The 17,049-nt window shown below is 37.8% G+C and overlaps 1 protein-coding gene across 2 annotated transcripts in view; it reads right to left on the bottom strand.

Annotated features, from left to right (window-relative positions):
• Positions 1-251: 251 nt before the first annotated feature.
• grin2da (glutamate receptor, ionotropic, N-methyl D-aspartate 2D, a) overlaps positions 252-17,049 on the bottom strand; it is a 74,477-nt gene continuing 57,679 nt past the window's right edge. For both annotated transcript variants that reach the window (XM_079879525.1, XM_079879526.1), the window contains 8 exons: positions 15,957-16,125; positions 15,496-15,649; positions 14,369-14,494; positions 13,907-14,136; positions 10,852-11,012; positions 6,751-6,938; positions 5,234-5,466; positions 252-3,871 (listed from right to left, as the gene is read on the bottom strand). In XM_079879525.1, the coding sequence (XP_079735651.1) occupies positions 851-3,871; positions 5,234-5,466; positions 6,751-6,938; positions 10,852-11,012; positions 13,907-14,136; positions 14,369-14,494; positions 15,496-15,649; positions 15,957-16,125 (4,282 nt within the window). In that variant the 3' untranslated portion in view covers positions 252-850. The remainder of the gene's footprint in view (positions 3,872-5,233; positions 5,467-6,750; positions 6,939-10,851; positions 11,013-13,906; positions 14,137-14,368; positions 14,495-15,495; positions 15,650-15,956; positions 16,126-17,049) is intronic.

Genomic DNA, 17,049 nt, shown 5'->3' with positions numbered 1-17,049 from the left:
GTATGCGCATGGTTGTAAATCTTCATCATAAGAAGATGTTCATCATATAAATCCATCGTGTATTTTCAGAAGACTTGAATTTGGATTAGATTCCACTTGATTGATTATTTTTACGATGCTTTTATGACATTTTTTGGATCTTTTAAGTTTAAGAGGAATGGACTTTAAATGGAGGGACAGAAATCTCTCAGGTTTCATTAAAAATACCTTCATTTGTGTTTGGAGGTTCAACGAAAATCATATAGGTTTGAAACGACATGAGGGTAAGTACATGATGACAGACATTTTTTTGGGTGAATTATACCATATAAATACAGTAAGTTGAGCCTTGGATAAAACTAACTATGTGAATCATATCATTTACATCAACTACATTTCGTTGCATTTTTTTATGTTGTGATATCTCGATATGACAATGCATCGTTACACCCCTATCGTTAGGTTGTTGTATTATGACCTCAGAATCTCCCTTTGAAAAAATCATTCCTGAGCCATCGAGCAGCAAAAAACAAAAATCACATTTACCCACATGATCGACGCGCCACCTTAAAGCCCCCAATAAGTTAAGAGAAGCAAAGCCAATTCCATATGAACAGCCTCGCTAACATCAACAAGATTTGTCAGCATGGCAGTATTCCATTCCTACACAAGAAAAGGGAAAGGGCTACAATTTATGTGACATCCCAATCCAGGTTTGTCTCTAAGGAGCATTAGAGCTTTGTGCAAGAGGAGGGTGCCAGCGAAAACAACCCAACTCGACTGCTGTGAACAGTTAACAGTTTGTGGCAGGAGCAGGTGACTTGATCACCCCTAGGGCTATTTGCTGATGTTCCTCATTTAATTATGTTCCTCAAACCTCACTCTCCACACTGGAGAATTGGGCAGAGCCTCGACGGGAGCATAGGCTCTTGGTTTTGAGGGGAAGATGTGGGGACTGATACCTTTGGGGTTGGGGAACTGACCGCAGTTTCTGGTATTGGAGCTTAGCACTAGAGGAGGACAAAGAGGAGGGCTGTGGGGCACCAGGTGTAGATGAGACAACTGAAGGGGAGGAAACTGAGGAGGAGGAGGTAGGTGGTGGTACATGTATATGGTGAGAGGAAGAGGGTGGTGCTGGGAGTGCAGGGACCATTGGAGAGGGTAAAGAAGGTGGTAAACTTTGAGGAGGGGATGGCGGTTGTCGGGACCGGTCTGAGCGCTGTGGTCTTTGTGCATTGATGTTGGATTGGCTTCCAGATTTTGCCTGGCTCTGAGCCCGATCCGGTTTGGATGATTGCCGTTTGGGCCTTACGCTGCTGCTGAAACTGTGGCAGTGGGGGAGTAGTTCCTCCTGACTCCTAGAAGTCACACGATTCCATTTGGAGTGAGTGCTGGCAGAGTGATGGGGCGACTGGCAGGAACAGGATGTATGGCCTCGACTCTTCTCTTGAGACCTGCTTTTAGATTTCTTTTCAGTCTTGACTGGTAATTTATCTACAGACCAGTATCTTCGAGGTGGTGGGGGAGTCAATGGAGTTGGAGGACACTGGTTTGATCCTAAGCCTCCTGATCCCCATCCTGTTCCTGCACCGAACCCCAAGTTACTTTCTCTGCCACCCAATCCCAAAAAGGAGTCATCTCTACTGTTTATACTGCTTCCTCTTTCTCTGGCAGGGTAGGTGCCAAAGAACCATCCTCCTCCTCCAATGCCTCCAACTGCCCTTCCTTCGTGACCCTCCCAGTATCTCTCAAACTTACCAAACTCTCCAGAGGAACCTTCATCATCTGTGTATATCTCAACAGTTTTTTCTCTGTCCCTTTCGGACTCTGAGTTCATTCCTCTGCTTTCTCGCCGTCTCCCCTGTTCTTCTGGCCTACTTCTTTCCACTTCAGACTCTTCATCTTCTTCCTCGGATTCCCATTCGTGAAACGACAGGCCTTCTCTCGAGCAAGGCTTACCTCTACAGTGATTTTCCAAAAGGGGCCGACTCTCTACAGCTCTTCCATGCTCATCTCTCTCAGCTCCTACAGACTTTCGTCTTTTAGAGGTGATGGGAAGTAGGGGTACAAAAGGCGATGGAGACTCTGAAGTTGGGTTTCCACTACCCCAAAATTTGACGGTTGAAGAAGGTTTGTTTGAGGTGGAAAAATGCTTGTTGTTGGACCTTGGCCTGGAGTGGCGAAGGGATTTTGGGCTTCTGTGATGCCTTTCCTTTCCCCTACTGCCTTCTTCATTATCTCCTCCTTGATCATCTCTATCTCTTTTTACTCCATCTCTGACAATATCCCACTCATAACTCTTGGTAGAGCTTTCACTCTTTTTTCGGAAAGAGCTCCGCCTCAGTGCAGGATAAGAATAACATTCCTGTCCCATTCCTTTTTCAAAAACATCTTTCCTGTCCACATCTACTTCCTCTTGTTCAGGTCGCTTTTCCCTCTCTCTTCTTCTGGATTTCTCCTCTTTTTTCTTTTTCTTTTTCACTTTACGTCTTTTACGCTCCCTTTCTCTTTCACGCTCTTCTCTCTTCTTTTTCTTTCTACCCTTCTTCCTCCTCTTTCTCTCCCTTTCCCTTTCTTTGTGATGCCGTTTCTCCTCCTTAACGTTTCTATCTCCAGCTGCTCTTCTACCTTTTTCTTTCTCCCCCCAAGACGCCCACCACTCTTGAAGCTGTGCAAGCTGACTGCCTGCTCTATCTCTCACCTGCGCCCTTTGTGGGCAAGGTTTACGGGGTGGTATAGGTGGAGGTGGGGGACTGCTGGGCAGGGATCGAGAAGACATACGAGAGCGACTTTTTCTCCTCCCCAAAAGCAAGCTTGATTCCTCTGTAAGCTCATCGGTGTCGTAGTCCTCATACATGTCTTGAACATCTGCCCGGTATCTGAAGCTCTGTGATGATGTGTACGATGATGAAGAGGAGGGAGAATTGGATCGGGAGACTGATTCTGCAGAAGAGGATGAACTGGAGGTGCTGGAGCTGCTGGAGGAAGTGGATGTGTAACATATAGATGGAGAAGGCGAGGGCGGAGTTTGTGTTGGGGAAGAGAGGGGCACCGGTATAGGCAGGGGAAGGGGAGGAGGACGACGTCCTCTTCTTCCACCAGAATCCCTCATTCCATATCTGCCGCCACCTCTTCTTCCGAGTGGAAGGATGTTTTCGTACAGTGGCCCTGAGCCCTTCCTTTTTGAGAAGCTGTTTCTCCTCCAGATAGATTGATGGGGTGGAGAAGGATGAGGCAAAGCAGGGTTAATTGGCAAGTGTCCAGAAGCTTGACCTTTAGGAGGTAACCGTGGATTTCCAGAGGATTTTGTCCCTCGATGCTTAGTTTTTGGAGTTTGAGTGCCCATGTTTTGAGGCTCTGCAGATACCCCTAAGCCCTCTGGATCAATTGGCCCATAGTATCTCTTGTACTCATCCAGACCCCCGTCCCCTCCAGTTATTCCTGCACCCCAGTGAGGGGGCATGCCTTGGAATTGTGTTAAGTCTGTAATCCCACTGCTAACACCCCCGGGCTTCTCAGGGCCCACCTTTGGACGTGTCCAGCGATCTACCACAGCTAATCGGCGATCATGGCGTGGTAGGAAAGTAGAGCAAGGCATAGGTGCTCCAAGAATGGGACTGTTCGATGGCCCTAGAGCCATTCCAGAATGTCCACCTGACGGTGGAGAGCCGGGAAGAAGAGTATTGTATACTGGTGGTGGCTGCTGGTGGTGTTGCTTTTGTTGGTGCTGCTGTTGTTGTGCCTTAGTGATAGTGGGATTGGCCATGGCTGTAGAGATCACATGAGGTGGCGGAGGAGGAGGAACTGTGGAAACATGATGATATTGAGGAAGTGTGCTTTGGGAACATCCATGATCTCTTTCATCCTCAAAATTGCAGCAGCTGTACATTCCCTTTAAGAAATAACAAGCAAAATATTTATTTAGCAAACAGTTCAGGATATCATAATATTCCCCTCGGTGACATACAAACAGATTTAGATGCTTGGAAAATGTCTCTGTAAAGACGTGAAACATTACCATAATAATGAATTGTAAAGCTCCCAGTGCTTTGATGATGCAAGAGTACACACTGTAAGCTCAGCTAACCTTTCTCTGAGGTAATGGCAGTGCTGACCTCACTGTTTGAGTGTCCCATCTAACCTAACTGCCTGACATTTCCCTCAAAGAAAGTCTGTTTGGGAATTTAAGGTTCTTCTTATTCTTTCCATAATGTAAACAAAGACACACATTGATAATACAGAATGAATAAATAATCCATCTTCTGTCATCTTCCTCTGTTATTCATTACTATGAGAGAAGTTAGGGGCTTTCATAAAATCCCTCTCTGTGTGCAGTGGAAATGCTGGATATGCCATCACATTTCAGAAATGACAGGAATTAAAGGAGTGTGCTGCAAAGTTCCCTTCTAAGGATTTAACACCAGATTACTGCGTGTCAGTCTTTGTTCTTGTTGCAAGTAACAAGAATTGCAAAAAGGGTAATCTTGGCTTTTACTTGCAAAGAAATTCTAATCATTTCCATTTTGTTTAGGTTCATTTTTACATTTCCTGGGCTACTGGTTTTAGTTTGCAGAGCTGGAATGAAGTCACAATTATTATCGCACAATTATTGTTTCTTAATGTATTTTATTACCTTTTCTCTAATATCAACAGAGTTTCATAAGAAATATTCATTAATACATTTATTAGTGCATCTGATTAATTAATTAATTAGTTTAACACCATTTTAAGCACCATTAACATATTTATTTAATTTGATATTAAAATGAATCTGTTCTTTGTCATTTAAAAATATAATAATAATAGGAATAATTCAGAACTGATTAAACAGTTTGAAAAGTCTCTCTCTCTTACACAGAGACACACTCCTCTACATGAGCACCTGTTTATCAGCAGCCTAAATTACTAAGAAAACCATTCTCCTACAAATTATTTATTTATAAATCAAACCCAGATGGGACGTTTAATAAAAGTAATTTGCAGCCTTTATATAATGAAATTGAACAATCATTGAAGCTCAAAAAGTGAAACACCATCATTCATAAAAATGTTAATGCATTCACCAGCGGAGGACTGTGGGTCAGTGGTTGAAAAAAAAATGCATATATATTCTGAGTGCCATTAACACAAATTGAAGGTCAATAAGTACCCTATATTATTTAGTTAATGTCCCTTAAAAATGAACTGAATGCATTAACATATTAACAAAATTAATTCAAAGACATAATATTTCTATATTATTTGGGTCACTCACCCGACTGAAAGCCAGCAGGAAGTCAAGTCCTCCTGAGCGGCCCATACAGTGGCGAAGCTTCCAGTAGACAAGATGCTCCCATGCAAACACCAGCAGACTTAGGCCCATGGCAACCAGAAGCATATAGAAGACTCCTGCCATGTTGTCTATGTCTAGTTTGGAACTCATCACCTCAATCTTATCATTATGGCAGATCCCAGACAACCAGAGTCGTTCAAGCATGTCAATCTCATCTGAAATTAATGAAAAGATGGGCACAATGACAGGAGATAAGAAGCACGAAAGATAAGCAGTCCTTCAAACAGACAGATGGACAGAAGGTAGAGAATGAAACAAAAAAATAAAAAAAAGTAAAAGAGTACTAGAAACTAACCGTATTGTTGGGAAAAGTGGTCTTTAATTCAAATCTCCTGACAGTGGAGATCTTGGTTTAGCTTCGATTATTATTACACTATGTTCACAAAAAGGTGAAAATGGAAAAGAAAAAAGAGAGCAAAAGAATCATGAAAGGCAAGGAGGAGGAAAGAGAGAGGCAGAGAAAGAGAGACTGGAGGATAATAACAGCTTTGATGGAGGTCTGAAATGGCCTGGTTTTGAGGCTCTTGTGATAAGACAGGCCCAGAGTAGTTTGGAGATGAAAGCTCTAGACTGATGGGCCTACCTCCCAACAATAGCCATTAGTGCATTTATCAGAGTGAAAATGTCACTGTGGAAAAAATAAAGGAATGACAAGATCATGTTTCTGGGAGAAAAAAGAAAGAAAACGACATATGCATTTAGATGTAGGATTTATATCGGGGATTATTCCTTCACTCCGAAGGAGGGAAAGAGATAAGACTAAATCCTCTTTTCATATGAAACAAAACAAAAACATAACTGCATTGACCCATGGGTTAATAATGTGTTTCAATTCATGATAATATGGCCTTGAACTATGGCTTACTGTAGGTAATGGGAAATTTAATCACAGGAACTGAAATCATAATATTTTTCATTATATTTATTTATTCAAACAAGCAAAAACCAGCCCTAATGAGAATTCCGATCCAAATTGGAACGCGTCAAAATTAAAAATCGAGGCGTTCGACTACCGCACCGTTTACTGAAGTGACCCTTTGGCTATTCATAATTGTGTTCATTTGCTGTGACACTTTTTCTAATTTCATTTATCATATTTCAATGAGACTTCCAGCTCCCTTTCACATTTAGTGTTTAATCAGTATGGGGCAACTCACTAGGTTCCTCATCAAAGAGCCTCATCAAAGCAAAAAACAAGTAATGCTGGAGAAAAGCATGTGAATGTATGCATATGAGAGATGGGGAGAGGGGGAGACACCCCAGAAAATCAGAATAACAAGTGTAACGCCACTCAAAAAAAAAAAAAAAAAAAAAAAAAAAAAAATACATATCCTGCTAAGTCACTATGTAAACAAAACAATAAGAATATTTGTTTGTCAGGGGTGAAAATCAGGGGGTTGAGACTGAGTATTACAACTACAACTTAGAAATTCTCTTACCATCTCCAACTAGCTGCAGCAGGGCAAGATCTAGCGGCCGCTTCCAGCGGGAGTTCTTGTGTAAGGCAATGCCATATCCTGTTGTAGCGAACACTTTACCAGAGCCGATGGTCATTACTTTGCAGCCCTCGTCTTTACGAGCCATGTAATTCAGGACGGCCGCATCATATATGAATGCATCCAGTTTGCTGGAGAGAGAAAAAGGAAAATCGGAAACAAAACAACAAGACACAGGGAAATCACTTTAAGAGACTAATTATCACTTTATTGATTGTTACATGTAAAGACAAAAACATTGATGATCTTTAGGGAAACTAAATAGTTTGTAATGGGTAATTAGTGAAGCCAATCAAGCACCAATCACCTACACCATGCATTTGTTGGCTTAACAGCACTGAAAATCCTATTTAGGACTTGGATTTTTTTTTTTTGGTATTATTCCTGTATTGCTACTGGCACATGCCCTAAAAGACCCATGGATTTCCATTATTTTTCTATCACATTTCTATGAGTTGGAATACTGTATAATGACTGTTTTAAATAATTTTATAGAGATTTTACTCAAAATATCTCAGAGCAGAGAATAACTATAAAGAAAACTTCCACTACCACTCAAAAGTTTTATTTTTTATTTTCTATTTATGCAATGAATACTTTTATTCAGCAAGGATGTATTAAATTGATTAATAGTGACAGTAAAGAATTTTTTGTTGTTAAAAAAAATATCAATTTTAAATAAATGCCATTCTTTTAAACTTTAAATGTATTAAAAATCCTGAAACAAAAATGTTCCACAAAATAATTGAGCAGCAAACTGGTTTCAACACTTACACCTGTATAATAATAAGAAATGTTTCTAGACTATCAAATCAGCATATTAGAATGATTTCTGAAGGATTGTGTGACGCTGAAGACGAGTAATAAAAATACTGCTAAAAATTCAGTATTAAACATATTTGAAAAATTATTATATTTTAATTATTATATTTAATGATTTTTTTATTTAATTATTATAAGCTCCTAGGGAAGCATGAATAAGCCTAAAGTAAAGAGCTACTTCATCCATGAATACTCTGTTTTTATATACAGGCGGATAATCAAATACCTCAAGAGTTTTCTGAGACACGTTTTGTTTCTTTGCCATAAATGTGGTAATTTATGCGCACAAGCACTTTGCAGAATAGCACCAAAGAACGTTGTTACTGTCTGGCTGTGCGCCTCGCTGAAATGAGCAGCGCATAATAGGACGACTAATTTGTGGAGACACTGGTCTTCAAATAAAAAAATCCCACCTGAAATTGGGACCAGATTGGCAGGCTGCAAGTATCCCACGATATCTGAGCTGTGGCTGTGCTGTGTTACACAAATACATATTTCTTCCACAATTTGTAATGTAATGCTCGGTATCATGTGTCATTTGTGCAATTATTTTTCTAAGCAATCAGACTAAAAACGTCCACCTTGCTGCATGATAAAACAGGCAAAAAAGGGGACATCTGCATCTACAGGCACCACTTGCGTTCTTAAAATAATGCAACAATCCTCTTTAATCTTATTACTGCATATTCACAGTGCTAAATAATTTAGCAGGTGAGTCTATTACAGTCAAGACATAAAAGAAAGTTGCAAAAGTCAAGGAAGCATTGTGCCTTATCAGAGTCAGGTGCACTGGAATGCCTCTTTTCTTTGATCGTATTTTCCCCACCTTGTAACATGCCAACGTCTTTGCAGCAAAAACCCAAATTGACAGCTTATTACTGGGTACTCTTCAAACTCCTGCTAAGAACACCTTGAGGTTATTAACAAGCTCAACTTGGCCCTCTAAGACCAACAAGCGCTGCATTAGCATTCAAGGTGGAAGCTTTTGTCAGAAGTGTTGAATCCAACATAACAGAGCCCTTGGGGGAAAATGAGTCACACATTTCAGTAAGGGTGAAACCAAACGAACAGAACACACACAGACAGGTGTTTGATAGTGCAGAATACTACCCCACAGTGCAACACTGAAATAGGTAGGCTACTGAGGTAAACAAGTGCCTTTGAGAATCAGCTGGCACCTAGATGGAGGCCTGGCTGGCAGGCCTGCCTTGAATTGCGCGGCTTGAAAGTGAAAGACTCACTCTGCAGGCTGCAACTATTATACAAACCAAGTGCTGATGAACGTCAGATGAAATCTTCATGAGAAATTGCAAAGGTGTATATTCTAGCCTGCAAGCATAACCTTTTTTTGAAATGGGACGCATATTCACGCCCTTTGTATGCATAATGCAGGGACTTGAGTTTTAAGACGCCTATACACACACACACACTCGAGCAGAGAGATCCAAGGGCAGTGAGGCCGTGTTGATACTACACAACTATTTAATAATTGTGGAACTATCATGGCATCTTATGATGCGGAGCAGCAAATTAATAATGCACAAGTGCAGAATTGCTTCTTTAAATGAATAAACACTACCAGAAGAAAATCGAATGACGTCAAATTTTCTTTGTATAACAAAGTCTGACAAAGCCTTTTTAAAAAGTTTTGTTTTCTAAACTAGCATCATGCAGAGTGGTGTCAACTGACTCGACACATTAAAGCACCATTACAGGAAAAATATACCACCAATGCCCTACACTAAGGCTGCCACAACTGTGGTCACTCTCAATATGACACTAATAAAACACATTCTGCTACTATAAAGGTAGTCTCGTGTAGCCAGAAATTCAGGCTGACGGCACAAGGTCAAGCTTTCATTGGCCAAGGAACGCTTAGAGGCCGGCTGATTGGCATGTAAAGCAACCAATCACAGTTCGTTTTGTTCATGTTTACGGGTGTGAAAATGTATGTTGTGGTACCTACAATAACTGACCGGTGTGTCAAATTCTTGGACGTATTTTAAGGAGTCTATGCCGTGAACTTCACACACTTTTGAAAATCCAGCATTTAGTTGACCCTGATAAGTACTCATTGTCACAGTTGTAAACACAACGGCTTTCCTCCATGAGGGGGTTTGTTTAAAGAATGCGACACTCCCGGAAATCCGCTAGAATTCAACCAATCAGATGGCAGCTTTGAAACTCCTGAAGTGTTTCCAATTTTGTGTGCCATGTGCATTAGACGTTTAGCTATCAGTTCGTGGACATGACGTCAGAGGCTGAGACTACTATAAAGTAGGGCTGTCACTTTACGTTCGAAAATTTATTTGACAACATTTATTTGACAAAAAATATTTAATAGATAATAAATAAAAAGTAGTTTTCTATTTCATTATATTTAAAAATGTAATTTATTCCTGTGATAGCAAAGCATTATTCTAATATGGTGATTTGGTGTTTAAGAATCATTTCTTATTATTATCAGTATTGAAAACAGTTGCGCTGCTTAATATTTGTGAAAACCGTGATGCTTTTTTATGATTCTTCGAAGAATAGAAAGTTCAAAAGAGCAGCATTTATTTGAAAGAGAATTCTTTTAAAACAATGCAAAGGTCTTCACAGTTAATTTTGAATGATTTAATGCATTTTTGCTGAATAAAAGGATAACTTTCTTTAAAAAAACCTAACTGACTTTTGAACGGTAGTGTAACTAGTTACTGCACCATTATAACAAATTGCTTGTGATGTTCCTCACTTGTAAGTCACTTTGGATAAAAACATCTGCTACATGAATAATTTTAAAAATAAATAAATGAAATGAAAACGTAAATAAAATAAATGAAGTTTGACTGGAGTAAGCGAGAGATATCAAAAACATGCTCGCCCTGCAAGAACTGTAACAAATCAAGTTAAATAAGTAGTATCCCGTGGTGATAGTTATGCCTGCTGAATGTTTGGTCCTTCCAGTGACATAGCACCAAGGATGAAAGTCAATCTTCACACCCTCCTTGGAAATAGAGACGAAAAGCCAGGATTGAAGCTAGAGTTTGGAAGATTTTTTTTTTTTGGTCAAGCTGGCCATGTAAAACGCTCATTATAGAAACCGTTTATGCACATGGATTAACCTATAGATTCTTCCGAGAGTGCGTGTACACCTTTGAACCTGGATCACCCAATCAGATTTTAGAGTCATTCGTATCATTTTTATATTGTCTTTAACACTGGTCGTCATTCACTCACCCGGTTTTAAGGTTGTCGATGGCTTCTTCCACTCCTCTCTGATTGTTCCGCACCATGTACTGATGCATGTTGGGGTAATTGCTCCGTATATTCTCTTCCGTACTCCCGTTTGGGACAGTGCCGAATCGTAAGGGAGGATACTGATCTGTGGGATGTTGAAACTGAAAACGACAGTGGGAGATACTTCATTAGGTTTCTGAAATATGAGATTACAGTTTAGGCCTCTGAGTTTTAGTTAATTAATCATTTGGCTAACAATGATGGGAAACCCAAGGGGTGGGGGGGGATTCTAATGGGGGTTTAAAAGAATGAAAATCAAATCATTGCTTTATGTGATTATAGGCCGATGATTTATTTGCATAATTTGGCCCCAACTCCTCCACACAAACAAATGTCTGGTTCACATTCAAATGAGGCCAGTTTCAAAAGATTAACAGTGTGTGACGATATTACAGTGGTGTCAGTTATTGTTATAAATCACAATTTCAGCTTATAAAAAATTCACAGATCAGTTTAGTACACTTTAGGTCCAGTAAATAGGGATGCACCGATATTAAAATTGTGACCAATACCAAAGTCCCTTTAGGAAAGTTATTTCACTTGGCGGCCATCTTTGAAATGCCTCTCGGACAGCTATTTCAGTCATGCAAGTGCAGCTCCTATCTCTTTGAAATATCTTTATCTCATCAAATTCTCCAAAGCTGTTCAACCAAGCTTACGAATATATTTAAGAATTTGAAATCACCAATGAAATCTGAGAACAACGGTCTCATTTCTTATTCTCAAATAGCGTTAAAAAAAGCTTATTTTTCAGGATGGACCAGCCAATGCGCACGTGCAGTCCTAAGCATGCATCTCAGAACACTGACTGTTCTATAGCAACCGGAGCTTCTAACGGCAGCTGCAGTGACTTTATCAATCAGCGATAGGCTGTTTTATTTAGAAGGCGGGACTTATTCCACCATATTGTGCGTTGCACTATCTATAATTTATTTTTTTATTAACTCTTATAATAAGAGTATTTTTACTTTCAATTGACTATAGAAATGTGATGTGTAAATTTTTTTTTTTTTTAAGTTGAGCTAAAGTAAACTGATTACTTGTAACAAGTTATAAGTAATTTTTTTACTTTGATCCAACGACTCATTTTTTTTCAGTGTACCATTCATAGCAATATGACGTATGAAGAAATATGAAGTCCATGCTTATAATGAATTATAGCTCCATTTATACTTATTTATAAGTATTACTATTTTATAAATATATTTATAAAGACTCATTAAGACCTGTACCGCATTATAAGAACAGTTAGTTACATTTATATAATTTTTATAATAACTTATAAGTCGCATAGATGCATTTGGCTGTTTCAATGCGCATGCTTATAATCCATTATACACTGATTTATAAGTATTAATTAGTCGTATGTCATATGGATCCATGAATGTATTTATAAAGATGCAACCTGCATTGCTTTAATGTTATTATATTATGGTTACAATGACTTTTTAATATTATTAATTATTTATTATTTCTGTCAAATAAGTGAGATATTGTTATTAATAGCAGTGATCTTATAAACACTTATTGTAAGTGATAATACAGTTACTAACCTCTATAAATGCATCATTGATGGCTTTAAATAAAGTGAAAACATAGGATGCAATTTTTCTAAAGCAAATGTTAAGAAATCATGAAGATGTGTAAATGTAACTAATGAACAATAATTCCTGTAATAAAATAATGAAAAAAAAAAAAAACACAAAAATCATTAATACAAATAGTTGGGAAATAAATCATCTTTTTTATGTTACATATTAGCAAAACACTGCAACAATATTTTTTAAAGTATAATTCCAAACTGCTATAAGCAATACTATGCATATGGCTGACATATAGATTTTAACAAATCAAAATTGCCATTCATCCTCTAATGCAAACTTTAGCCATTAAAGACATAATTGATAACTAATTGGTACAGAAAACAAGTGTCTCTGGAACTATTTTATATTTGATCATTTATAAATCAGTGTATAATGGATTATGAGCATGCAAATGAAAAAAGCAAATGCATGACTTATAAGTAATTATAAAAAATAATATAAATGAAACTATAACTGTTCTTATAAAGCAATATAGGTCTTAAAGAGTCTTTATAAATATATTTATAGAATAGTAATATAGTATAAATGGGGTATAAAAATAATTATAAGCACTGGGCTTTATAGAAAGTGTTACCAACTGTTTTAACTGAAATAAAGCTAAAATAAAATAAAATATAAATGATAAATGACAAACTAAAAAAAAAAAGTTGGCAACTAACTGAAATAAGTTTAAGTACTAAAATTACTAAAACTGAAAATATACAAAAAAGTTAATTCAATAAGTTAATAAATACTGTAGCATATAAATAATACTAAAATAACACTGCTGATATGATACATATTTGATTCATACCCTGCATTGTTAAAACCAAACAATGTTTTTTGTTTGTTTTAAAATTAGGCATCACAATATTATGCATTACCATAATCTATCAATATAATTTAGTGCTAAATGGTAATCTAAACCTTAAAAAAGGGAGAAACAATTAAATATTCAATAGTGGTAGATACATTATGATGATTATAAATGATAAATACTTATACAATTATACATTGAAAACACCTCAATATAACAATTATCTTATTTGCAAACAATATGTATTATTACACAAATATAAAACATATCTAATCATAATTATTCCCCCGGTTTCACAGACAAGGCTTAAGCCTAGTCTCAGACTAAAATGCATGTCTGAACTGTTTTAACTAAAAGCAATTTTCCCTGGCATATCTTAAAATATGTCAGTGCCATTGTTTTGTCTCAAGATACACACCAGTAATGTTTATTTTTCTAAGGAACGTTTATAAAAGCTACTTAATTGTTCTAATTGAACTATGGTCTAATCCTGGCTTAATCTAAGTCGTCTGTGAAACCAGGCCATTATTTTTCAACGTAATAGCTAAAAAGAGGGACATTTGTTACTAATTAAATCACTCATATTACTGTCTACCTTCTTATCACTGAGGCCCGACACAGTGTCGATGTATTCTTCTTGGATCATGAAAGCAGCCAGGTTAGCGGTGTAGCTGGCTAGGAAGATGACAGCAAAGAAAGCCCAGACCAGCACCATTATCTTACTGGTGGTGCCTCTCGGGTTTTCCACCGGAACAGAGTTATTAAACACCAGAGCCCATAGCAGCCAAATAGATTTCCCTATGGTGAACTTTGAACCTCCTAACTCTGGGAGAAGAAAAACACAGGAAGGCCAAATGAGATGTCTCATTATGACATGATGATAACAGGAAGTGTAAAGAGAGACAACAGTAAGACACATGAGAGAACAGGGAAGATAGCTCGAGGTGAATTGTGGAACATGCTTACAATGATAATAACATCTGTAAACAAATCTTTCATTGCTGATTACATTCAAGAAATGCCTAGAGCGAAACCTTAAAACATAGAAATAACATACTCTTCCCGCTCTGTAAGCTTCGGTTATATCCAACAGGGCTGAGGAACTCGAATATAAATACGGTCACAGCCACCACAGACAGGCACATGACGAACATCATAACCCACACAGCTGGGCTGTACGGCTCTACAATAGTGGAAAAACAAAAACAAATGAATAGATGACATTCAAAACACTTCATATTTCCTCTGAGCTCCATTTATAATGTGTTTGTATTTTGTGCCTAGCAGGGGTCGGAAACCCATGGCACACGTGGATAATCACTGGCACGTGAAAATAGCTAAAAAGGTATGCATTTAATTAAAATAAAGTGCTTGTTGAACTTTATTAAAATAAACTTGCATGTGAAAGTACATTTTGAGGTAATTATTCCTCATAGTCACACAGCCTGTTTTAAGTTAGGTGCTATAATACATGCTATTAAAGTGTGACATTTTAACCTGCGATAACGCGCAGATTTGACAATCTATTTGCGTGACCGGAGGGGCGTACTTCTGTGATTATCCCTCCGCGTGCCATAAGGTTCCCTTAATTTAATTGAAATTTAATTGACCAGTCTAAATGACTTTGAATAAAACAGCCTATTTAACAGCCTCTTTGCAAACTTTAAAAAAAAAAATCTGCACAAACGCAGAGCAGTAGGTGCTACACACCTAGCCAGGAACAACACAAGACTTAAAGAACTCTCTCACAAATCACCATTCTCATTGTTTAGTAATAATAGCATATATCATACTTTCTCCTTTTTATCTCAAGCTTCCAATCACCCAATAGATGTCATTGATTTGTCATTTGTTAATGCATTTATCTGTATACAAAATTAGTTGTCAAGGAAAATTTGATTCCTTATGCCAGCTTAACATTTAAAAAACATTAATTGTTAGGATGAAGCCAAGTTGGTTTGCAAAGTACGAGATTATTTAAAGATTTATATAAAAATCCTCATTTGGCAAGTGTGCAACATGATATAACACTAAACCAGAAGTAATATGAAGCCTGTAGCTCAATTGGCAGAGCACAGTGCTGGCAAAACCAAGGTCAAGGGTTTGATTCCCAAGGAAACAGATACTGTCTGTCAAATGCCTAAATGTAAAAATGAAGTCTAATGCTCCTTCCTACTTTCTTACCGAGGAAAGCAGATGGTGACACAGTGCCGTTGCTACGAGATACCATGACACTGATGCCAGTCTCCACAAACGGAACAGAGAACTCCACAACCTCTGACCTCTCTTCATTAATAGTCAGGGAGCCGATCGCCATGTCGGCCCGCTTGGACACCACCTGGTGGGGAAAGAAGCTAATAACATTACGAACAGAGAAATTGGATTAAAAGTGAACAGGTTTGTCAAGATTGTAACTATTACCAACTTTTATTATTTGAATGTTGCATAGTTTGGACATATAAAAAAGTGAAATGATACATTTATAATTTATATTCAATAACATTAGCTTGCATATTTAGCCTGGTGCTTCATCTGTGTCACAATTCAAGAAAAAAAAAAAAAAACTTCTGGACCTGAATTCAGTGAACTTTGTGATAATAAAATCAGGGTCAATAAATAGTCAAGAGATAAGATGAGGGCCTGACCTCCCCGACCATTCCATTCCACTCTCCATCTATGTTCTTTCCATGCCTGCCATTGGTCACCAGATAGAGGTCATAGGTGAAGCCCACTATTTTAGCCAGACGCTTGAGAACATCAATACAGAAGCCTTTGCAGCAGTGCTTCATGGATTGAATGCCCTCAACAACCATGCTGTAATTGAAAAGAAGAAGAAGAGAAAGACATAGAAAGGGAAAAAAGAAACAGAAAGGGGACAGTGACAAAAGAAAGAAATAATGTAGAGAAACCAAGCCAAAGAAACTAAATGAACATCCCTGCTTAGAATTCAGTGCTGTGTCACCTAAAGCAAACACACATGATCTGGGGTCTATCAGCATAAAGCATTACGATTCTTAAAGGAAATGGTTCTGCTGTTTTAAAAACCAGCACTACTCCATACAAACTGGAGTTTTGATCAAATAGAAATAGGTTATTTATCAAAATATTGTATTCCATATTTCAACCAAAAATATAATACAAAAAATATAAAAAAAATAAATATTTGAAGACAATTTGTGACTTTTGCACATTAAAGGGGTTCTATTATGCTTTTTCAGTTTTAGTTAGTGTGTAATGTTGCTGTTTGAGCATAAAAAAGATCCGCAAGGTTACAAAGCTCAAAGACCACTCCAAAGGGAGATATTTTATTTAACAAAATCAACTTTTACCTTTTTTACGGATCTTATGAAGTCATAATGTTCCTCATTTAAATAATCTCCGCCCACGGAATATGCAAAAAAGTTGACGAGGCCCGGATGAGCTGCGCAAGGGAAGATGAAGTGTGTTGTCGCTGGTTTTTTTCCATCCCGGAAAAAGTTTGTCCTAAGGTTGATGAACTTAGAGTGGTTAAAAATGTATTTTAAACAATGTTCCTGAACATTATAACCTCAATGTTTGTCTGTGTGCTGCACATTTTACGGAGAACTTCCAGAAGAGAGTACAATGCAGGCTACGCACAAAAGCTTCTCCTAAAAGACGGAGCAGTTCCCATTTTCCCAACTACAAATAAAAGACATACAATCAAGTTATGATCTATAAACAAGCAAATTGACCCGGGATCACAACTTGTAAGTATGT

Source organism: Squalius cephalus, assembly GCF_949319135.1.
Source record: "Squalius cephalus genome assembly, chromosome: 8".
Taxonomy (NCBI): Eukaryota; Metazoa; Chordata; class Actinopteri; order Cypriniformes; family Leuciscidae; genus Squalius; species Squalius cephalus.
The sequence above is the reverse complement of the archived record's forward strand: the minus strand, read 5'-3'. Positions and strand labels throughout refer to the sequence as shown.